The sequence below is a fragment of the Sceloporus undulatus genome, chromosome 3, assembly GCF_019175285.1.
Source record: "Sceloporus undulatus isolate JIND9_A2432 ecotype Alabama chromosome 3, SceUnd_v1.1, whole genome shotgun sequence".
NCBI classification, from domain to species: Eukaryota; Metazoa; Chordata; class Lepidosauria; order Squamata; family Phrynosomatidae; genus Sceloporus; species Sceloporus undulatus.
This window is the reverse complement of record NC_056524.1, coordinates 8276907-8302167: the sequence shown is the minus strand read 5'-3', so window position 1 is coordinate 8302167 and position 25261 is coordinate 8276907. Positions and strand designations below refer to the sequence as shown.

Genomic DNA, 25261 nt, shown 5'->3' with positions numbered 1-25261 from the left:
CTAGAGAGGTGTCCTTCAGGTAAAAACAGTGTTTTTGTTATTTGCGGTTTTTCCATATTCATGGGGGTCTTGTTCCCCTAACCCTAGCGAATATGGAGGGACAACTGTATTTCACAAAAGAAACACCTGTGATTTCTTTAGGTGTGGGAATCATGCAGTCCTCCAGATGTTGAGCTGCCACTCCCAGTAACCCTAGACAGTGGTATAGAATGCTGGGACTTCTAGTCCAACAACATCTGACAGACCACATGCTTCCGATTTATACTTTGGTTGCTTCTGCTTGCTTTGAAGCTGTTTGCTTGCATGCACCAGTACACTGGTTTATTCACAGTAAGCCAAAATTCCGTAAAATTACAGATTGTCATGGCATTTTATAATGTCCCATAAATTCTTTAAAAAGGGAATAGTAATGTCCAGCAGGCCTAACTGGTGTCTCATATGAAAAAAAGTCAGATCTAATCATGCAGTGGAATCAGATGCTGGAAAACTGAATTAAGTGAATGAAAATGTAAAAGAAGAACAAAATGCAGAGGATAAGCCAAAGAGATTCTGTATCCCAAAATGTAGTACTGTACTTTTTTCTTGTTGTATCTTCCATCCTTCCTTCCCTATGGAACATCTCATATGAACACCCCATTCCCATCTGTAATCTGAAGTGGTATGGCTCATTCTGTTGTCTCAGATTACTAACAGTCACAACCTGGAAAAGTTACTTTTCAGACGACAATTCTCAGAATCTTTCAGTCAGTGTAATTAATTATCCTGGTCTGGAGGTGGGGTCAGTGGCTTTGGGAGTTTTAGTCCAATACTGTATAACAGTTGATCCACATTACACTAGACCTTTTGAATCAGTGGAAACTCAACATTTAATAATAATAATAATTTGTTTTATTTATATACCGCTATTCCAAAGATCATAGCGGTGAACAGCAAGTAAGCTAATTAGCAAGTAAGCTAATTTGCCCCCAACAGTCTGGGTACAGTGGTACCCCGGGATACGAATTACCCAGCTTACGAATTTTTCGGGATACGAAAAAATCCCATAGGGATTTATTGTTTCGGCTTACGAAGGTTTTTTCGGGTTACGAAAAAACCCCGGCGCTGTTTTAAATGGAAAGGCCGCCACCGGAGGGCAGCAGAGAGCTATTTTTTCCATTAGCGCCTATGGCAATTCGGCTTACGAAGGTTTTTCGGGTTACGAAATTAGCCGCGGAACGAATTAATTTCGTAACCCGAGGTACCACTGTACTCATTTTAGCGACCTCGGAAGGATGCAAGGCTGAGTCGAGCTTGGGCCCTTTTGCTGGTCTTGAACTCGCAACCTTGTGGTTTCGAGTGAATGGCTGCAGTACAGGCATTTAACCACTGCGCCACCAGGGCTTAACATTTATTTATGTTTTATTGATTCAGTTTGTCTAACTTGAACTAAGAGTTGGATTTATGACTCCAAGTTAGAATTATTCAGGCCATAGCATTTGCAGTTTTTATGTATGGTTGTGAAAGCTGGACAATGAAGAAAGTTGATAGGAAGAGAATAAATTTATTTGGAATGCGGTGTTGGAGGAGAGTTCTACAGATAGCTACTGAAAAGACGAATGAGTTTTAGAGCAAATCAGACATGGTTTCTTGCTAGATGTGAAGATAACTAAAGTGAGGCTGTCATACATGGGACATAACATGACATGATGGGTGCATTTACTCTGTAGAAATAGTGCAGTTTAGCATTACTATAAGTGCTGTAAGTACAGTTTAAGTGCTGTATCTTCCAGCCTATGTAATCCTGGAATTTGTACAAGGCACAAGGTCTTTAGCCTTCTCTGCCAAAGAGGGCTGGTGCCTCGCAAAACTACAAATCCCAGGATTCTGTAGAATAGAGTAATGGCAATTTATGTGGTATGAAACTGCATTATTTCTGCAGGTTAAATGCACCTGACATGGCTCACTGGAAAAGATGATAATGCTTGGAAAAGGCGACAGTGCTTGGTAAAGTGGACTGCAGTAGGAAAAGAGGAAGACAGCACTACAAAGAAAAACAACAGCAAAAGAAGCTTTTCCAAGCTCTACTAAAGCAATACATAGTACTCCCCACATGTGTAGACTAAGGTCTAATATACTGTTGCAGTCTCCTTTGTCACAGCAACAGTTCTGGAGTTACTTGGCAGACAGAGTGTATGTCGTTTGGCTTAATAAGATTGCTACTGGTTTTTAATTAACATCAGCAGGGCATTCAGCTTCACTCTCTTGTGGAAAATTACAGTTTGCTCAAGGACGTGGGAAAGAAGATTTGAATCAATGCCTTAAATTGGTGTGGTGTGTGATGTGTTTGTGTGATTTTTGCTTAATCCTCATCCAGGCAGGTTTAAAAAAAACAACAACTCCATAGAGTCCCTTAATCTGGGTATTTTTATGGCACCAATGAGAATTCCACATATGGTGGTGTATAAAACCACCCTATGATTAGGAATGTAGAATTGAGGCAAAAAAAAAAATGCATGTTCAAATGAAGTGAGATATTTGTTTTGAGTCTGAGAAACCAGGGTTCAAATCCCCACTTGGCCATGAAAACTCTGGATGATGTGAAGTCGAAGGCTTTCATGGCCAGCATCCATAGATTTTTGTGGGCTTTTTGGGCTATGTGGCCATGTTCTAGAAGAGTTTATTCCTGACGTTTCGCCAGCATCTATGACTGGCATCTTCAGATAATGCTGGCATAGAAGAGAGAGAGGGTGTGTGTGTGTGTGTGCGCGCACACACACATAACGACTCCCGTTGTTATTTGCACACACACAAAAATTCTGAGTGAGGTCAATTTGCTGGAACATTACTTAGACATTTTTTGTCCAAGACCAAAAAAAAAACCCTCTTGTGTGACAGATGTTTGATGTTTGGGACAGTGTTGTCTTTAGGCAACAATGCCATAAAATGCTTGCCTTGTATGTTTGTGTGAATCCTGCAACAAAACATAACTGGAACTCTATTATTTTATGCCCTATCTGCCTAGATGTGGATTCTGAAGGAGTGGAGTGTTAACAGCCATGATTCTGTATTTTTTTGACTTTGAAAAGACTGAGCATAAAATGCTGCTGCCTGAACCCCTAACGCACCCTCACTCACCCCCCCCCCCCCAAAAAAAACCCTTCTTCCTTAATTTTTCTTATCTGTAACATACAGATACACAAGAATCTTTTAGGCTTAAATACTGTTTGCGTATCTGAGCATTCGTGGCTTCAGCGGGTGGAAGCTAAGCCTTTAACAATGCGACTTGGATTAGGGCAGTGTGTTACCTAATTCTGTGCCAGGTTAGCCTGGGGAACAGTTTGGGTGGGCACAACCTCTATTCTTTTTTTGGCACCCTGTCTTTCCTTTATTCTTTGTCCTCTGTTTCAGAACATGGAAAGGCTGGCTTGGAGGCTGAAGCAAATAGGAATCTACATTGAGGAGTGATTTCATGCTCTTGTTGTGTTTGGGGGGCAAACCAAGGAAATGTAACTCTCAGAGAAGTTAAGGGAGGGTGTGTGTGTATTCTGTTGTGGTTTCTCCCACTTACCCCCAGTTCATCCCTCAATATGCCATTAGCATTATTAGCCGCTAACAAGTACTGCCATCAGCAGCAGTGGGGGATTACCCAAATTGAATGAATTTAGCATGTCTTGTGGGCTCAAGGAGACTTTGTTTTCCTGTCAGCAGACTTAAAGCGAGTGGATTAATTGCATGAATTTTAGTCAGAACATTGATTTAAAAATCTCATGTCCGTACGCTCAGAATGCCTTCTTGTTTTCAGTACTTTCCCCATTCACAGGTCAAGCAGACTGAATTTATTTGTGGATAAGACTTTTTTTTCCCTCCCACCTTTAAGCATGAAAAAACCTTTAAGTTGTTTTTCACGTAAGCATGATGTGTTTTTCCACGTCATGTTCCAACCACAAAACTCATGGGACATTATTTTTGTCCCAGTAGAGAGCTAGTGTTGTGTAGTGGTTTGAGTGTTGGACTATGACTCTGGAGACAGGAGTTCGATTCATAGCTTGGTCATGAAACCTACTGGGTGACCTTAGGCAAGTCACATGCTCTCAGCCTCAGGGGAAGGTAATGGCAAACCTCCTCTGAAGAAATCTTGCCAAGAAAACCTCATCATAGGGTCACCTTTGGATCTCCATAACTCGGAAATAACTTGAAGGCACACAACACACACATCAGGTATAGCTGGTGGCATCCATGTCAATGGGTTCCTGGCGTTTTAGAATGAACTTTAAATCATCTGGTGATCCTATTGACATGAATGCCACTAGCCATGACTGGTCTTAGCATCCTGAAGCCTATTCCCAAAATAGGTTCAGTGCTTCGGATACATGAATTGCTTCTTCAAAGTCTGGATTAAAACCCAGAGTGGATTCACCACTCCAGGGACATGGGAATCACAAGACTTGTTGTTTTTGATGTTGTTGTATGGCTCCAAGTAATTTTTGACTTATGGTGACCCTAACGTGAACTTATCATGGGGTTTTCTTGGCAAGTTTCTTCAGAAGGGGTTTGCCATTGCCATCGACTGAGGCTGAGAGAGTGTGACTTGCCCAGAGTCACCCAGTGGTTTTCATGGCTGAGCCAGGAATTGAACCCTGATTTCCAGAGTCATGGTCCAATGCTTAAAGCACTGTACCATCCTGGCCCGCCAAACCACAAGATGCTAGTGCCCAGTGTGTTACACTGTGTTGGATAAAAAAGTGCCCTTAATGGCAAAAGCCAGTAGATTTGTTTGTACAATTTTGTTTTTTCTTTTGTCTGTTAAAAACACTCAAACTTGAGGACATTGTTTTAAGCTCCTGAGGTGATAGCGTCACAAAGTTCCTACTCTGTAGGTCTACAATGTGAATTCTGCATCAGACCATGAAACTGAAGAAGTAAAATATTCCATTTATAGGATGAGATTTAAGTGGCCCCTGAAAGAAAGAAGGGAGGAGAATAGGTTGATCTCTAATGGAATGGTGTTCCTAGCAGGAGTGCCTCTACTGAGAAAGCCCTGTTCATCACAGCTGATTTGTCTTACGACTATAACTTTCCCTTGCTTTCATTATAGGGCATTTACCAAAGTATATACTTTTGGTCCAACCTTCCGAGCAGACAATTCGCAAAGTCGTAAGCACTTGGCAGAATTTTACATGGTGGAGGCAGAGCTGGCCTTTGTTGAAAGCCTACAGGATATCATGCAGGTAAGCAATGAGAATGGAAAGTTGGCATGGTTTTCTGTTTTTGGCATCTCAGCTATTCATATTTTACACCTGTGCAATGAAGCCTATCCTACCATTATAGCAAGAAAGGACAACTTTGGTGTGTCTGGGGGCCAGTTGTAGGTCCTTGAGACCTTCCTAGGCCACATAGACCAACCACAGGTATCTGAAGGTCCACTTCTAATTGTAAAAAGCAGATACTTTTTGGTGTTAAAAGTATATGCAGCGCATTTTCAAGTCCAGTTCCTAGAAGCCTCCAAGAACAACAATGTCCTTCTGCTTTTTTGCAGGCTTTATGTGTGGGTGTGTAGGATCTGGGAGAAGGTCTGAAAATTGGCCTTCGAGTCTACATTATGGGCTACAGATTTTCCACCAGCAGGATGCACTGTATATTCAAGTGAATGATCCTCTCATTGCAGTTTTACTTCCCTAACTTGATTGCCATCAAGTGTATGTATGATGCTGGATGTTTTGTTAAACTGTGTGTGTGTGTGTGTGTGTGTGTGTTGTGTGCTTTCAAGTCATTTCCAACTTATGGTGACCCTAAGGAGTTTTCTTGGCAAGTTGCATCAGAAGGGGATTCCCATTGCCATCCTCTGAGGCTGAGAGTTTTATGGCTGAGCTGGGAATCAAACCCTGGTCTCCAGAGTAATAGTCCAGCACTCAAACCACTATCCCAAACCGAGCACTGTGTAAATACTGTTGTTAGACCTGATTAGAACAGCCACTTTGAATAAGTGGGATTTATCTTTTATTGACTTGCCATTTTACAACTGATTAAATAAACCTACTCTATCAGCTTTTGAGATAGCATGTAAGTAAGATTTCCTCATTGTAAGTGCATGTGAGACTCCAGTATGGGATATTTCTTAAAACTCTCCTGTCAAAACCTGTAAAAGTTATTTTTAAAACTATAGCTCCTGTATTTTCAAATTGCTCACACTGGCTGGGGGAATTCTTGAAATTGTAGCCAAAAAAAGAGGGGGGGGAGATCAAGTAGCTTTATTTATTAATTTGTTTTTTTAAAGGCACCAGATCTTGCCTGATCTGGGAAGCTAAAAAAGGTCAGCTGGTTAGTACTTGGGAGGGAGACTGCCAGCGAATACCAGGTGCTGTAGGCTAGATTTTGGAGGAAAGAACTGGGAACTCTGAGTATTCCTTGCCTGAGAAAACCCTATGAAATTAATGGGGTTGCCATAAGTCACAGGTGACTTGAAGGCACACACACACACAAGGCTCTCAGAGAGGCTTGTACAATGCCAATTTGACCGTTCCATGCCCTAAGGCTAAATCTAAAAAAGTCACAGCACACAAGGAAAAAGGAATGGCAGTGTGGGAAAAGATTAGGTCCAGCAGAGTCTGCTGGTTCTTCTTTCCCTCCCAGGCCAGGGCAGTGGTATTTGGGATGGGGGAAGGGTCAAGCTGTGCAGAGGATGGAATGAGAGTACTGAGCTACCAACTACATTTTGTATGAATGGGAGAGTGCGGTTTGTGTCACTGTTAATTTGATTGAGATGTTAAGCACAGCTCTGATTCTATTTTTATATGAATTGCTCAACAATTTTGACAAACAGAAACTTGGCTTCTTCCAAAATAGGGACTTTGGAAGGACAAAAGCGTTGCAAAGAGATGCAGAACTAAGGGCAGGTTTTCTGCAGAGGTCGGGGACGGAGAGATACGGGAAGAGTCCAGGGTGACCAGACATCCTCCTTTTCACCCTTCTGTCCAGGAGGAATTCCAAAATGCCCTCCATTCTGATCATGACTAAGAAGCATACGTTTATGTTTATATTGGTGTTTTTAACTTTTATTTGGTCATGTCCTACATTTTTCTTGAATGTCTTACATTTTACAGTGCTTTGTCCTCGTTTGTAATTATGACATATGGTCACCTTGGAAGAGTGCAAGCTCCAGGAAAAGAGATTCCACCTCAACATTAGGAGGAACTTCCTGACAGTAAGGGCTGTTTGACAGTGGAACACACTCCCTCAGAGTGGAGTGGAGTTTCCCTCCTTGGAGGTCTTTAAGCAGAGGCTGGATGGCCATCTGTCAGGGGTGCTTTGATTTGGATTTCCTGCATGGCAGGGGGTTGGACTAGATGGCCCTTGTGGTCTCTTCCAACTCTATGATTCTATGAGTCTCTTCAATGGGTAGGAACTATAACTTAGTGATAGAGCACCACCTTTGCATGCTAAAGGTCTTGGGTTCAATGCCCACCATTTCTGTTGTGTTGTTGTTGTTGTGTGCCTTTGAATAATTTCTGACAGGTTCAGTGACCCTATCAAGTTTTTTTCTTGGTAAGATTTTTTCAGAGGGGATTTGCCATTGCCTCCCTTTGAGGCTGAGAGCGTGACTTGCCCAAGGTGAGTTTCCATGATCAAGCAGGAATTCAAATCATGGTCTCTCAGAGCTCAAGTCTCAGCACCCCAAACACTAGACCACACTGGCTGTCTACAGCATCTCTAGATGGAAAAATGAATAGGTAATGTGAAATGTCTTTCCTTGCCTGAGACTTTGAAGATCTGCTGCCAGTCCAAATACATCAGGGATAAGCAAAATGCAGCCTGTGGGCAACATAGGATCATAGAATCATAAGAGTTGGAAGAGACCACAAGGGCCATCCAGTCCAACCCCCCTGACATGCAGGAACTCACAATCAAAGCACCCCCCCCCAAGAAATGGCCATACAACCCCCAGTGCCATTTTTATGGCTCCCGGGATTTGAAAATGCTTCAAAACACCCTATAGGAGGTGTGGGTCAGTGATTAAAGAATTACAAACACACACACACACAAACACCAAATGTCCTTCAATGGAGCATGGGAGACATTTCCACTGTGTTTTGGCCCAGGAGAGGCCTTTTTTGAAAGAAGAAGTGACTTTGACTCCTTTCTTGTCATTAAAAATATATCCTAGGCGTAAAATGATTCAGAGAGGCTCAAAAACATGGTGGAAAGGGTGTTTGGGGCCATTCATTCATTCTTTATTTCCATTAGTAAATATGTGGGAATAGTGCCTGCTTTCCAATCAGAGTTTGGAAAAAGTATGTCTGGGGGCTACAGCTCCCAGAATTGCAGAAGCATCTGCATAATTATGTTGGCAGGACTTCCTTCTTTGCCCACGATAATAGGATCTCAAATTTTGAATGATAGAAGTTGAGATAATTTAAAACACCAGAACTTGAATGACAAACAGGGCCCCTACTGCACCAAAGCCCATTCCTTTTTATCCCAACTTCATTTATCTCAATATCATAATTTAAGTAAAGATGAAGAATTATTTGTTGCTACTATTATTATTAAACAATTAGGAATGAGAAACGTTAACCAGCCTACTGCACATCACTCATAGATCAATAAAGGGATCCAAATATAACTTCTGCCCACCACAATAATATCAGATAGGATATCTGAAGTGGGGGTTTCAGACATTGCAATTTAATAGTCTCTTTTTTAAAAAAATAAAGTTACTTGGAATAAGCAGAAGTCGAAATGCTTGGTGGCAGTCATCACACTGTGTAGTCATCACTCTTGCACAAGCTTTGTTACATAGGGGAAAGCTTCCTCTTTCGAGGAAACAAAAGCATTGTCCTGGTTTTCAAGCCTGCTTGTGTCACCACATCTTAGCCATGAACTAACCATTAAGTTCCCACAATACGCAACAGTAAAACAGCTTTCTCTTGCATGGGAAAAAAGTGGGTGGCATGAGATGCATATTTTTTCCACGCTCCAGGAGAGCTATCACTTAACAAAACCTCAGAGAGGCAGCGTCTGTTTTTTCTATCTAATTATTGTACTTTCATTTTACATGAATAAAACAAAAGATAAACAATATCACATTTCAACCAAGACAAACACAAGGAAACAACAAAGGCACAAAAAAGAACCATAAAAACATTATGACATTGCATCTGAATCTTGTGTGCAATTCATTATAATTTACCAATCCTCTTCTTTTCTGACTCTTATTTCTTCTCTAGATCTTGGGCTCATTACAACAATTTTTATATATTACAAAAAATATCTTAACCAAAGATGAGTAACCTGACTTGGTGGTAGTCCTATTATTTCTATATATTGTATTTACATGCTGACTAAATGGATACCATGTTGCCCAAAAATTTTAATCCATCCTAGTTTCAATGTGAAGTTGAAGGCTTCCACGGCTGGCATCCATAGTTTTTTTGTGGGTTTTTTGGACCATGTTCTAGAAGAGTTTATTCTTCTTAACTCTGCTTCTGCATAGTTTTAATTTTAATTCCCCAGGCTTGTCGTGCGTGGAAGTTCACCTATGGCCTGGACGTGCTGTTTTCCAAAATCCAAACAATATTAATAACAATAACAACAAATTCAAACACTTCCTGACCCAAGCATTTCAGATAAGGGATACTCTATATCGATTAAAAAGCAAATGTATCCATTTAAAACACAGGAGATGGACTATCGCATTAAAATGCACTATGAAAGTAATAATGCATACTTATCTGAAAGAGCTGTGTTCAGATGTATGCCCTACCTTTCAAACAGTTTGGGAGGATGTCATAACGGAATGTATGTTAAGAGTTCTAGAGTATTTTAAAAGGTTTATGAATGATAAGAGAGTGAGCATGGCAGAATGGTTTGAGTGTTTGACTACGACTGGAGATCAGGGATTGATTCCCAGCTCAACCATGAAAGCCACTAGGTGACCCTGGGCAAGCCATATGCTCTCAGCTTCAGGGGAAAGTAATGGCAATCCTAAACAGCTTGCCAAGAAAACCCCATCATAGGTTTGCCTTAGGGTCACCATAAGTTGAAAACAATGTGAAAGCAGACAATAACAATGAATGGTGAATACTGCTATTTATTGTAAATTATCTTCAGCCTAAGGTGGGAAATATGGTTAATAAGAATGGCATGCTTATCTGTATTAGTATAGTGTGCTCCTACAGATCTGTCTTTTTCCCACCAACTTTGCTTAGGTTATGGAAGACCTTTTCAAGAGAGTGACAGACATGGTTCTCTCCAAATGCCCTCGGGATGTTGAACTTTTTCATAAACACATAGCCCCTGGACAAGAGGTAAAAAAAGATAATAGCTTATTTGCCTTTTGATTTTTTTTATTTATTTAATTTTTTATAATATTTCCATATGCAAATATGTCCCTACATTCTATTCTATTACATTTTAACAGATTATTTTATATTCCCCTCAGTGCCCCCCTTCCCTGGAGCCATTTGCATCCTTATATTGCATCCAAAATTTCAGTTTGTCTTGTGGAGGTAATGTTACACCTCAATACTTTCTCAATAAATTCTTTCCAAATCCCCTCAAAGTCATTTCTTTTCCATAGTCCTTTTTTACTTTGAGTTTACATGTCAATTTATCATTGATGGCTAATCTCCATACCTCTTTGTACCAATCCTCCACTTCTACATCTATTTCCGTTTTCCAACACCTTACTATTATTAATCTCGCTGCTGTAAGCAAACTTGTTACCAAATCTTTTTCTTCTTTTTTCCATTTCTCTGAGTTATATAACGATAATAAAACTATACTCAGTCTTCTATCTATTTTTATATTCATAACATTTTCTATTTCTAGTATCACTTTTTCCCAAAAATTTTGTCCATATTTACCTTGCCACCACATATGCATCTATGACCCTACTTCTTGACAACCTCTCCAACAATTTTTTGAATTATTCTTATTAATATTATGTAATCTCACTGGAGTCAGATACCATTTCCAAATCAACTTATAATACTTTTCTTTTATCCGAACCGATAAATTTTTCAGGTGTCTTTGTTCTCAAATTCTATCCCATTCCTTGTCATTTATTTTACATCCTAATTCTTCTTCCCATAATCCCTTTAAAATATTTCCTATTATTTGCCTTTTGAAAGTGGCATATTCTTGGCATATTGTCACATTTCAAGTGTGACCAAGTGGCTGGGGCCATTATGACCAGGGAACAGACTGAGCCACAACCACTGTGCTGTTCCTGAGTCTACTCCTTTCTTATCTGACTTTGTGTATGTGTGCACATTGTTTTGTGTGAAGTCCTTTTTCACAGAGCACATAATTTTATGGGGAGATTGGTGAACTCTGAACAGTTACTTTTTTGAGTTGTTATTCCTAGAATCCTCCCAGGAATTGTGGCCACTGGTAACTTTTTCAAACTATAATTGCTACTGGCTTGGATGGCTTTAAAGGGCAAAGTGGCTGGAAAAATTCATGGAAGGAAGGAGAGATTCATCAGTGGCAGGTAGTAACAATGGCTAAATGGAAACCCCTATTTTGTTGAGGCATTGCTCCATTGAATACTAGCTACTGAGAAGGAACAGCGTGGGGGGTTCCACTTCTCATGTCTTAATTCCGGGAATCTTATTGTCTGCTTGTAGAGATGGGGTGTGAGACTAGGAGGACCTTTGGTCTCATCCAAAATTTGGAAAGGTTACTTTTGACGCTACAACTCCCAAGAGTTCCCCAGTGACTGGGGTGGGATTCTGGGCATTGCCAAGAACTTTTTTTTCCAAGCTCTGTTGAGCCCAGCTTCATATCCTCTGTTAGTGCACTGCCTAGTCCCTTCCTTCTCCAGCAGAATCCATAAGTGCTAGCTAGCTCTCATGCGCTCAGTGGTATGTTATGAAATGGCACAATTCAGCTTTTCTTGGAACTGATTTTAGGTTGCCTTCACTTGGTTTTTGTTTCTGTTATTCGAAAATGAAACTGATCTTCCCGTGCTTAAATCTGAACGCTGACATTATAGCAGAACCGAGGGTAGAAGTGTCCAGAGCCTCCGTGGACTATGTTAAACTGGATCAGTTTGAGTTGGTGAGTACCGAGGATGTGGACAAGATCCTCGGAAGTGTTCGGAAAACAACCTGCTCTCTTGATCCCTGTCCCTCATGGTTAGCGGCCCAGGGGGGGCCGGTGGTAACATCATTGTTACACCGGATAATTAATACATCTCTGAGGGATGGGCTATTTCCATCGGATCTTAAATTGGCCATTGTAAAACTGATCCTAAAAAAGCCCTCCCTCGACCCCCTGGTACATAATAATTATCGGCCTGTTTCGCTGCTGCCATTTCTGGGAAAGGTGATCGAGAGGGCGGTTGCGATCCAGCTTCAGGCGGTCTTGGATGAAACGGATTATCTGGACCCATTTCAAACTGGCTTCCGGGCGGGTTACGGGGTTGAGACAGCCATGGTCGCCTTGGTCGATGATCTCCGTCTGAGCATCGACAGGGGAAGCGTGTCCCTGCTGGTGCTCTTGGACATCTCAGCGGCTTTCGATACCATAGACCATGGTATCCTTCTGGGACGCCTGGCAGAGGTGGGAATCGGGGGCACTGCGCTCCAGTGGTTCCGCTCCTACCTCTCCGGGAGGTCCCAGATGGTGCAGCTGGGAGACGTGTGCTCTGATGAGAGGCCCCTAAAAACTGGGGTCCCTCAAGGAGCCATTCTGTCTCCCATGCTATTTAACATTTACATGAAACCGCTGGGAGAGATCATCCGGAGACATGGGGCGCGGGGTTATCAGTACGCTGATGACACCCAAATCATTTTCTCTATGTCTCCGACTGATGCAGTGACTGGGGATGGCGTCTCTCCTCTCGTGGCCTGTCTAGAGTCAGTAATGGGCTGGATGAGGGAAAACCGACTCAAATTGAATCCAGAGAAAACGGAGGTACTAGTGATAGGTTCTCCTGGTCCAGGAATGGCGGTGGTTCCACCTGTCCTGAACGGGGTCACGCTCCCTGTAAAGGACTCTGTGCGCAGTCTGGGGGTGCTTCTTGACTCGTCGCTTCATCTGACTGCTCAGGTGAATGTGACGGTCAAGAGCACCTGTTATCAGCTTCGGCTGATTCGCCAGCTGCGCCCATACCTGGCCCAGAGGGACCTAGAAACTGTTGTACATGCTCTGGTAACTTCGAGACTGGATTTCTGCAATGTACTCTACATGGGGCAACCCTTATATCAAACTCGGAAGCTGCAAATGGTGCAGAACATGGCAGCCCGGCTGGTTACTGGTGCTCCCAGAACCAGCCATATAACACCGGTTTTAAAAGATCTCCATTGGCTGCTCATTCGCTTCCGAGCTCAATATAAGGTGTTGGTAATCACCTATAAAGCCCTAAATGGCTTGGGCCCAGGATACCTAAAGGACCGCCTCTCCCCGTACATTCCGCCTCGCACCCTCAGAACGTCTGGGCAGCAGCTACTGAAGGTGCCTGGGGCTAGGTTAGTCTCCACTACTCGGAAGACGTTTTCCATAGCTGCCCCAGCCCTTTGGAATGCGCTGCCCACAGAGCTCCGCTCGTCTACGACCCTGGCCCAATTTAGGAAGGATCTTAAAACCTTCCTATTCCAACAGGCATTCCCCGAATAAATATCCTGTGGGCCTCCCTCCTCTTCCGTGGCCAAGAGGTTGGGCTATGGGGCTTTTTGCTGTTGGGTTGATTTATTGTGTATTTTAATTTGTGTATTGTGTATTTTAATCTGATTGTATTTTAACCTGCTGTGAGCCGCCCTGATCGTAGGAAGGGCGGCATATAAATAAAATTTTATTATTATTATTATTATGACTTCTTATGAAGTTGGTGACTGTCTTCTTAGATGGTTATTTAATGATGATGATGATGATGATGATGATGATAATTTATATCCCGCCTCTCCCTACGGTTTGAGGTGGGTTACAGAATACAATGCAATAAATCATAACATATATAATGCAATAAAATAAACAACAGAATCAACAAAGCATAATCTCCTATTCCCTCCCACCAAGGGAAAAACAATAACACATAAAAATCCTGACTAAAATAATTAAAAAGGCAGGTTGAAAAAAAGATAGTTTGGGGTAAGGAGGGCAATCAATACTGGAGTGGGGGGGTCACTTTGGGAAGGCCTGTCGGAAGTGCTCCATCTTTATAGTCTTTTAAAAAGCTTTTATGGTGGTAATATGACTGATCTCCTCCGGCAGGTCATTCCACACTTTAGGAGCGGCAGATAAGAAGGCCCTCTGGGAAGCAGCCACCAACCTGATCTTCATTGAGTGCAATAAGTTCCTCCAAGAGGACCTGTGTGGGGTGTACTATAAGGAGGAAGGCACTCCCATAAGTAAGCTGGACCCAAGCCATGTAGGGCTTTTTAATGGTGATAACCAACACCTTGAACCTTGTACTGTGCCTGGAAACTGATTGGCAGCCAGTGAAGAGATTTTAAGATGGGTGTTATATGGTCAGCTCTTGATTAACTGGTGACTAATCTGGCTGCCATACCCCTGTATGGTTCAGGTGCAGGCTATTTCCCAGAGTGTATCTCCCTGTCTGAGCTCCCAGCCACTAAGATCAGTAGGAAAAGCTGTTCTCTCAGTCTAGTTGGTGGGGATGCAAGAGAGGGCCTTCTTGGTGGCTGTCCTTAGTCTCTGGAACTCCCTTCTCGGGGAAGCCAGAATGTCCCCCTCTTTATTGTCCTTCCATCTTCAGGCTTAGATATTCAGACAAGCTTTTGACATAGAAAGTTTTTAAAGGGGGTGCTTCATTGTTTTAACTGAACTGTTTTAAAGAGTGTTTAAATCCTGTTAATTGCATTTTATTATTTTATTGCAGTTGAAGTGTTTTATTACTGCAAATAGTTTAATTCTATTTTAATGTTCTCTTTTTTATGTTTTTAATTGTACAGTATTGTTCTTTTAAATTGTGAACCACTTTTGAGTCCTAGTTCTGGGGGTGTGGGGTGGAGTGGAACAGCATCATCATCGTTGTTGTTCTTTTGTTATGAAAAACATGTGAATAAGATCTTTCTAGTAGCAACTGAGAATAATGTGTGTGTTTTCCTCTTCTCTCCCTTCTCTCCTCCCCATTAAGGCCAAATTAGAAAAGATGCTGAATAATCAATTTATAACGTAAGCAAGTATTTTTCAGATTTGTTTATGTACATGTGTTATTGTAGTAGTTATCAATTTGTTTATGTCCTGCCTAAAACTGGGACTCACAGTGATTTATAAAATTGAAAGAAATACAGTTGGCCATTGTAACTTGTGGGGGATTCATTCCGGACACACACAAACCCCGTGAGTTCCAAAATGCACACATATTTAAGCCCCATAGGCTTGAATGGGGCGTGTGCATGCGGTGTGTGTGCCATGGGCCTGTGCCCATTCATGTTAATGGCGGTCGCCACCCCGTGGATTTCCAAGTCCGTGATGAGACACTCCTTCAAGTGTCAAGTTCTTAAACCCGTTTACGGGTTTAGAAGTCATCCATCAATTGAATTCAAACCAGCAGCAAATTGCCATCCAATGCAGCTTCTTTAATACAGAATTATGTGCTGTTTGTATGGTATGCTGGTCAGCAGTCTTATTGCCACATTTGCACTAGCTGTAGTTTCCAAGTCTTCTTCAAGGGCAGCCCCACCTAAAGTGTATCACAGTAATCTAATTAAGAAGTTACCAGTACATGGACTACTGTTGCTAAATTATTCCTGCCTAATGTAACCATCAAACTTTGGTCTAATCTACACTGCAGAATTAATGCAGTTTGACACTGCAGTAACTGCCGTGGCTCAATGAAATGCTAGGATTTGTGTGGTTTTTTGGCATCAGAGCACACCGACAGAGAAGTCTAAATATCTCAGAAAACTGCAAATCCCAGAATTCCCTAGCATTGAGCCATGATGGATAAAGTGGTGTCAAAGTGCATTATTTCTGTAGTGCAGATTCAGCCTTAGATGGAGAATGAAGTTCAGAAAAGTTGTCTTATAAATTTATAGCACATTATCAGGATCGGGGCTAGTCTGGAGCTTGGAGAAGTTTCTGTTTTGGACTACAACTCCCACAATTGCCCAGCTAACATAGCCAGCTAACATGCTGATGCAGGGATACTGGAAGCGGTACTCTAAAACAAAATCTGCATAATTTCCCAATCTCTGGAGCAGCCCACGCATCTCTGCAATCTTCTTATTTGTTGCTTCTGTTCAATAACAAATATGAGCAGGAAGCATTTTCTCCCATACTGAGTGGTGTCTTGTCATTGCAGATCTCTTGTGAGATGAAAGAGGACCTAACAGAATAAACATTTACATGCAAATATGTAACAGAATTATCAAAGCAGCTTTTTTTGGTGGAAAAACAGAGAGACTGCTTCAGAATGGGTAATTTAGAGCAAAGAGGCAGCAACAGTGAGGCTGATTAAGCGTCTCCTGGCCCATTCAAACACTTTTCTCTTACAAACAAAACAAAAACTGTACACACTTTTAGTTCTTTTCCATACATTTGCATGTAATATGTAATGGGCTGTGAAGGAACATTATGCACTGACAAGTACTGTACAGGAATCAATTGTAATAATTTATCAGGTCTAACATGTACATTGGCCTTGACATCATGTCCAGAGCTATGATCCTTTTCATTGTAGTATGTGGCTCAGTAAGGTTTTTTTTTCTTCCCTGTCACCACCCATCAAATTGTTTTTCTGTGATGTGGCAGAAACCTCAAGGGTTAGCTAGTCCAACCTCCTGTCAATGTATTCCTCACAACTAGCTATCCAACACTACTTTAAAAGCCTCTGAGGAAAGAGAGTCTTTAGCTCTCTATCTCTTAAAAGCACCATGAAAGGTTTCTCAGGGCAGCATAAATCAACTTTTGTTGTCTTCATTTCTACAGTTTCCCCTTTTAAAAAAATCATGGGAGCTGTAGTTCTGCATGGAGAGGCCTTCCCCAACCACACTCTTTGTTGTTGTTGTTGTTATGTGTTTTCAAGTCGATTCTGACTTATGAGAAGATCCCACACCCTCCAACACTTCACCATTGAAAACTAGGGCCAAGCATGTTTGCTGCTATGTACTGTATTTGTTATAATTCCAGTAGCCACTGGCGTGATGCAAATAAAGTTTGATTTGGTTTAGGGAAAGTTGTTTTTTAGACAAGGTACCAGGATCCCCCAGTCAGTAGTTGGCCATGCGAATAAGTTGATTCTGGAAGCTGTAGTACAAAAAAGTGCCTTTTCCAAGCTCTGGACCCAACTCACCCTTTGCAAATAGGGTGGCTAATTTGGGGCAGCCATTTCAGTTTATCTAAGATCTTACAAAGCTGCCTTATATCTGTTCAGACTTCAAGGCCTCTTCTTGTTTGTTTCGACTGCCAACAAGGTCTCCAGGAACTGGGACAAGGATGCTTGCTGTCTCTTCCATTGGCTTGTCCTTTTTGACTAGAGATGCCAGATACCAAACCTGGACACTTCTGCAGGAAAATTATATGCTCAGACATTGAGCTAAAGTCCCTCTCCGAATAAATAACTTGGGTCCAAAACACACTGCAGAACTAATACAATTTTAGACCACTTAACTGTCCTGGCTCAGTGGTAGGGAATTCTGGGAACTGTAGTTTTGTGCAACAATTAGCCTTCTCTGTTAGAGAGCTCTGGTGCCACAATAAACTAAAATTCCCAGGATTCCCTAGCACTGAGTCAGGGCAGTTAAAGCTGTCTCAAACTGGATTATTTCTGACCTTAGTGATCAGATGGAGGTTGCTCTCCTAAAGCAGAGGATACAAATATTTAAAATAAACACATTTTATGTCCTAAAATAATGTGTTTGTAAATGAATCCAAAGTGGCTTTTTACTCCTCTTCTAGAATGCCATACACTGAAGCCATAGAAGTTTTAAAACAAGCTCGTGAAGTCTTCACTTACAAACCAGAGGTGAGTATTTGTGAGGGCTTTACTGAAGTCATTTGCGAGTGTTTGGGGGAGAGAGGTGTTTTTTTTCCCCCTGTGTGGTGGTATTTGAGGGTGGGTGTGAGTTGCAAACCTCAAGCATTTGGAACAGAGGTGAGCATGTGCCAGAGCCTGGTGGGCTCAACCATTGACTTTGGAAGCCCTGGAGGCCACAGTTCGAACTTTGCAGCTTCCATTTTGGCAACTGGATGTGATGTTGCATCACTCAAAGTCATCTTTCAAGTTATGGGGGAGTTGTTTAATGTTTCAGGGTAGAAGACTCCATACCCTCCAACATTTCACAGATGAAAATTGGGGCCAAGCAACATCAGAATATGGTCAAGATGGCAAATGTTATTAATGAGGAAGAGCACACAACCTAGGAGAGGCTGCAGCTGCTTGCTTTTGCCTGAGTCTACTGGAAAGGGCAAGATTATGCCCCCTTTTCTTGCTGCTACTGAGTTAACTGAGTGCAGATTGCTTTTGCACTTTTAACTGAGTTTGCAAGAACTGAAAGAAGAGGATGACAGAAGATTCATCAGGACTTTTCCTGCAAAATCAGGACAGTTAGAGGGTATGGGAACTCCCAAAACATCATATTTAAATAATATTGACTGTTTTAAAGTGTTCATTTCAAACAAAAATCACTGAAGGGGTTGATTTGAAGGGGGTTTGGGTGCTTAGAGTGGTCAGTGGGGTCCCCAAGGGTCCTACAAAAGCCTCTCAGGGGCCACATTCATCCCAAGGTCTACAGAATTCCCCCCCCCCCCCCCCCCCCCCCCATTTAAAGTGTTGAAAAATAGATTCTGTCACAGACAGGTTGTTCTGTGCTGGTGCTGGGTGTCGTTCCAGACCTCCCCAAAACTTTTATTATTGAGCTCTACACACAAGATTTATTTGATAAATGATGCAGGAGGTGGCATGCAGCAGAGAAGCATTCCAGTCCTTTTGCTGATGGAGTGCAGCATCCCCTCACAGCCACTGGCAGAACTGGGTCCCTAAACAACGGATTCATTCCAATTCCCCATGGTTGGGGAATATGCAAACCCCCACCCCAGGCATGGCTGGTGGAAGCTTTTTGTACATTGCAGAAACAAAGAAAATTCAAGTGTACACGGACAACACATCTTCCCCTGCAATGAAAAATATTTGAGTAGGTTACCAACAGTGGACGATTCACTCCCCTAGACTATTCTCAGCCTTCAGATCTTCTTCCAGCAGCAAACTAATGCTAAAAAAAAATGGAACAGTGTCATTTGTACAAATTAACATTTTCTGCACCAGTGGAGAGCTTTTAATGTTTCACCATGATGTTAACAAAGACTCCAAAACCCATCTGCCTGATGGCAGAAACCCAACTCACTTCATAGATGATTTTAAGATATTTCAAGCGCAATATTGTTGTTGTTGGGTGCCTTCAAGTCATTTCTGACTTATGGCGACCCTAAGGCAACCTTATCATGGGATTTTCTTAGCAAGAGTTGTTCAGAGGGGATTTGCCATTGCCTTCCCCTGAGGCTTGGCCAAGATCACCCAGTGGGTTGCCATGGCTCAGCCGGGATTCAAACCCTGTTTGTACATTAGCCAGTCAAAACCTCTACCAGAAACTTAACATTTAAACAACACAACCTATAGAGATCCAATTTTCACAGTTTCAAGCTAGGATCTGTTCACACATGACACCAGTCCATGTACATGTTTTTCACCTTAGGAGTGTGCAAACAGATATCTCTCTGATGTTGTTTTTCTGTCTCTCTTTCCCTCACTCCCATTTTCTTCATGGAGTTCACAGTAGCATGCCTGGATCTCTCCGCTCACCCTGGCTTGCTTTTTTATGCTCTTTTAATGAAGTAGGTTAGACTTAAGTAATAGTTTCAAACCCAAGGACATCCAATGAATTTTGTGGCGCAACAGGGTTTTGAACCAGGCATTCTGGGTCCTACTCTTACCTTCTAACTTGAATTTTAGGATGTGCCATCAGTGATTATGATAATTGTTTTGCAATTTGTTTTGTCTTTTTTTTTTCCACCAGTGGGGTCACGATCTCCAAAGTGAACACGAGAGATACTTGGTGAAACACTGTGGTGAAATCCCTGTATTTATTTTTAACTACCCTTATGACCTTAAACCATTCTATATGCGGGACAATGAAGATAGTGTCCATCACACGGTAAGAGCTTCAGATAAAATCCCTGTGGGATGTAACATGTTGGCCCTTGGCTTCTTGCTTTTAAAATGTTCCTGGATGAAAGAAGTCTTCCCTGAGCCTCGGCTGATATCAACTAGCAATATGGTTAGAGGCCTGCAGGAAGCTTTATAACAGGGGTAGGCAACCTTTTTGAGCCGGGGGCCGGGTTGCTGTCCCTCAGACAACTGGGGGGCCGAAGCCAAAAAATAAATAATTAAATATTTTTTTAAAAAATTAACTATATAAATAAACCAGGACAAATGTAGGACAAAATTTTCAAATGGAAGACACTTTTTTTAAAAAAAATGGAGGGCACGCGAAAAAATTTGCTGATTTTTTAAAAAATGTTAATATAAATGCATGTTTCTGAGGCTTCTATAGACAATTGCCCCCCAAAGGCCCCGGCGGCAATCAGCGGCAGGACCGGGCTGGGGCCGGTCCCATGGCCTTGCCGGGCCGCATCCGGCCCGCGGGCCGCAGGTTGCCTCCCCCTGCTTTATAATGTCTAAGCCAAGATTTCTCAACCAAGATTTTCTGGAATGCTAGGGTTCCACAAGAGAGTGTGATTAAGAAATAGAAACTTTTTTAAGCTGTAGATATAATATTTTTATGCAAGGATCCCCTGAGACCTGGGTATTATTTTGAGGGTTCCTCCAGGGTAAAAAGGTTGAGGAAGGCTGGTCTAAGCAGTTCTGTCACTAATTGTAAAAAGGAGACATGAATGTAAAAGGAACACTTGACTGGAGCAGTGCTTCCAATAATTTTCCCCTTTCCTTTAAGGTTGCAGCCGTTGATCTTCTGGTATCAGGAGTTGGGGAACTTTGCGGAGGCAGCTTGAGAGAAGACCGACTGGATTTTCTTCAGTCCCGCCTACAGAGGTCAAAAGAATGTCTGCTGCTTTGTGGGTGATTTGAGGGGGAGGACATTTTGACAGTTGGTCAAGAGAGGTTTGCTAAGGACACCAATAATTGGAGGGGAGGGGAGGGAGGGCACTCAGACAGAACAGATGCTTGTTTGGAGATGTGTTTCATGGTGTTCCAGTTTACTGTGTGTAATCTGTCTCCTCCTCCTAGATATTTCCTCAGTTCTCTTATAAAACAAGGATCCAAAAGAATCTTAAAACATTCCTTTCTCACATAAGTTTGGATTATGGAGTGGGGGAGCTACTTTGTCAGAGTGGATTGGGAAATCTTAGCATGCCATTTTAAAAGGGCTGGTTCTCAGTTCACTTTGGTTCTATGTGCAGGGGGAAAAAACCAAACTCTCACACATAAAAACAGAAATATCTGCCTAAAGAAACACCGGCTATTGGTTTTATTGGAGTGAGTGAGAAAGCAAAAGACTAGCAATATTGTCACCAGGGGGAAAATATAGGGAGTTGTGGCATAACAGAAGAGACAGAGTGCACTGAGAGGGTGGAAAGATGAGCTATTCCTGCCTGAATAGAGTTTATAGAATCATAGAATTGGAAAAGACCACAAGGGCCATCCAATCCAATGCCCTGCCATGCAGAAACTCCCAATCAAAGCATCCCCGACAGATGGCCATCTCTAACTCCTTATTCCAGTAATTCCCAAAGTGTGTAATTATGCTACTCCTCTGCCTTAGTGTTGACTAAATTTATCGTTCCAATGCAGGGCTCCATTCTCATTGTGAATGGCATCATGTTAGTGGCATAAAATGGCTAAGTCCACTTTAACACATGTAAATGTCTTTTTTGGTTGTTAGAGAAGTTGATGTTCTCTTCCCCTCTCTGCAACAACCCAGGCTTCTTCCCCCCACCGATTTACCATTTAGCTATCGCAGTCTTCCACTCACAGCCATTCTGGTAGTAAGCAAGGGGATTAAAGAAACATCTATGCCCCTGTAGCAAGATGCAGAATGCTTTCAGCTTTCACTAAGACCTCTGGAGGACCTCAGCAAATCTCAGTGAACAGTGTAATCATTCTGTGTATGTATAGTTTTTTTGTGGGTTTTTTGGGCTATGTGGCTGTGCTCTGGAAGAATTTATTCCTGACATTTTGCCAGCATTTGTGGCTGGCATCTTCAGAGAATACTGGCATGTGCTGACCATAGATGCTTGTTAAACGTCAGGAACAAACTCTTCCAGAACACGGCCACATAGCCCGAAAAGCCCACAAAAAACTATGGATGTTAGCTATGAAAGCCTTCAACTTCATATTCTGTGTATGGCTTCGGACACATAGCTGAGTCCAGTGAGTATTGAGAGCACAGGTGTAGCATAGGTGTGCTTGCAGATCTCAGACTGGAAATGTTAAGCCTATACTTGAGCTGCAGCACTTTGGACTGTTGTGGGGAGCACAGAACTAAATGAACTTGGATAAAAACAAGCCATCTAATGGTGGAACATGGCACAATAGGGCATCCCAGCTGCTGTCCATGCGCATTTCCACCTTGAGACACCCCCCCCCAGTTGTAATGTACCATTACATTACATAATGTAATGTCTATTATCCCCTCTGTTGTAAACCGCTCAGATTCCCAGTGATTGGGCGGTATATAAATAAAACCTATTATTATTATTATTACAAGACTCTTGCCATTTTATCTTGCAATAAGTGAACAGGACTACCTCTCTAGAATCTTCCAGCACTGCAGATCTACTGAGAAGAGTTTATTTTGTTGATTTCCACAGGTTGGGACTTGAAGACACCTATCAATGGTAAGACACACTAAAGTACCACTTGTGATTATGTTGACATGTTTAGGGGATCATCAATATCGAATGGATTTGCCTAACTGTTGGTGGCAAGAAGATGGTAGAGAGGGAACAGATATTTCTTGAAGTCTTGAGGGGGTAACAGTTAAGTTTTTGGTAGTTCCTCTTATATTCTGCACCAGTAGAGGCCAGGTATGGATGTACATTTCATTGAAGTTTTGTTTGTCATAAGTATTTTTTTTAATTACTAACTTCATCCAGAAGATGAAAAGAACTTGAAACAGAAACTGAAAGCCTCAGATTCATCCATCCAAGGTCAGGGCTTTGAGCATTTAACTCTTAGATATCTGGCTTTGATTCCCTGTGTAAATTCACCCTTGTATGTGATGCTGAAGAAGGGTTGCCATCTCTCTCTCTCTCTCTCTCTCTCTCTCTCTCTCTCTCTCTCTTTGACAGGCTGTTCATCTTAAATACTTATTGGCATGCAGGTACAGTATGGTTTATCCATGCTGGAAACCACTGTGACTGTTGGATATCAGTAACACAAATGGGGGAGAATATGGCTTTGGTTCATTTTTCATGAGCTTACCAAAATTCATAATTTCACCTTCAGGACAGAAAAAGTTTTAAAAATAAATAAATGATTGTGAAATGTCAGTACTTTCCAATCCCAATTTGGGGCACAGCAATTTTTTTTTTCATTTTCCCCAGCCTATACAATGTATGGTTAATGGTGATGGTGCTGTCATGTTTATTGTGAACCCTCCCAGCAAACATTGGCTTGAATCCCATAGATAATCCCAACAGGAGTAGACTCATTAAATCCATATGGTTTACATAAGCATTGTTTCACTATTCGCAACAGTTGATTCAATGGGTCTGCATTCATTGGGACCACCAGTAGGATTGGTTAGTCTCAGCTACGATTGACCCATTGAACGGGGAGACGGTGGGTCAACATTATAAATAAATTCAGTTGATTTTATGGGGCTACTGTAGTTGGGACTAACCAACAGGAGTCCAGCCACTGGCTGAAGTCCTCTTAGTACTCCCAATTGAATCAAGTGTTGACACACCATTCAACAGCTAATGTAAATCCCATTGATTTAGTAACAGTAGGGTCTAACAACAGGATTCCAGCCTTTATCTTATGGATGGTCTGTGAACTTGCTTTAAAAAATCTTGACTTCTTTGCCAAGTTGAATACATTTTGGAGAAAGCAGCTCTTTCAAGCATCATCAAGCACTCAAAACTGATGAGTTTTCTTGTGTCTGGTTTGGTTTTTTGAAATTGCCGTAGTCCGAGAGGCAAGAAAAAACAGCCTAGGTTGTTTGAAGGAGAATCCAATATTGCTCTTCAGTTTTGGTGAGCTAGGAGTTTTTCTGTTTGTTTGTTTTTTAAATCAGAGCTCAGCTGCTGTTAGAGAACTCCATTATACATTAGATCTCATCAGACAACTTTGTTCCACTTGATTTCCTTCTCTTCGTAACACTGAAAGTCAAACTTCAAGGTGGCAGTAGCACCATTTGGATTTGTCTCGTTTACAGAAAGTTGCTACAACTCAGCTGAGCTAAATTTCACCAAACCTTTTGAAGAAGTTCTTAAGGCCTCTCCTACATACATTTCATCGCCATGTTATATTTTTAGATTTGTATATATGATCGACGCTTATCCACTGTCCATATTTGTAAACACTTGCAGGCATTAAGCAACTTTTTCGGCTGGTTGGCTAGCAAGTTAACCCTAGGATGGGATCTGGACCAACTGCAATAGATCTGGTGCACAATTTTCTGTGCTAAGATCTACTCAAGGGGTCACATGGATTGCCAAAAACTACCCCCAGAATGAAAAGCAGAAAGTGGCTGGAAATAGACTTCTGGTTTTGAAAAATGGGCACTTATTTACTTATTTGTCATGTTAAATAATAAGGAGAGGGCTGAAACCCATCTTCTAAATGAAGCAGTTCACCTTCTATTTTTGGTTAGACAATGGTTGGTTGGGAGCCATTATGTTAGAGTGGTTTGAGCACTGTGACTATGTCTCTGGAGACCTAGGTTTGAATCCTGGCTTGGCCATGGAAACCCACTGGGTGACCTTGGGCAAGTCACACTGTCTCAGCCTCAGAGGATGGCAAAGGCATCCTTCCCCCTTTAAAGAAACATGCCAAAAAAACCTTTGTGATAGGTACACCTTAGGGTTGCCTTAAGTCAGAAACAACTTGAAGGTATACAACAACAATGGTTGGTTGAGAGTGTTTGAAGACTGTAAAAGCAGTCTTGTAGGGCGCATGGGACCACAGAACTTCACTTTCCCCACCCTGGCCTAACCAAATAGTATTATCTCCCCTCTTACTACAGCAATACTGCTGAATTTTGGTAGCAGGTGGGGATAGAAGGTCATAGAAATGGGCAGGGATCAGCATGTGGCATGTTCCTTGCCTTTGTTTCATTCCTCCTGGCAAGAAAAC

At 41.9% G+C, this 25261-nt stretch overlaps 1 protein-coding gene across 4 annotated transcripts in view; it reads left to right on the top strand.

The window, feature by feature from the left end:
• Positions 1-25261, top strand: part of NARS2 (asparaginyl-tRNA synthetase 2, mitochondrial) — a 51091-nt gene that overhangs the window by 24389 nt on the left and 1441 nt on the right. For all 4 annotated transcript variants that reach the window (XM_042459688.1, XM_042459689.1, XM_042459690.1 and 1 more), the window contains 7 exons: positions 5075-5207; positions 10185-10283; positions 15080-15117; positions 17845-17911; positions 19959-20096; positions 20895-20992; positions 22771-22797. In XM_042459688.1, the coding sequence (XP_042315622.1) occupies positions 5075-5207; positions 10185-10283; positions 15080-15117; positions 17845-17911; positions 19959-20096; positions 20895-20992; positions 22771-22797 (600 nt within the window). The remainder of the gene's footprint in view (positions 1-5074; positions 5208-10184; positions 10284-15079; positions 15118-17844; positions 17912-19958; positions 20097-20894; positions 20993-22770; positions 22798-25261) is intronic.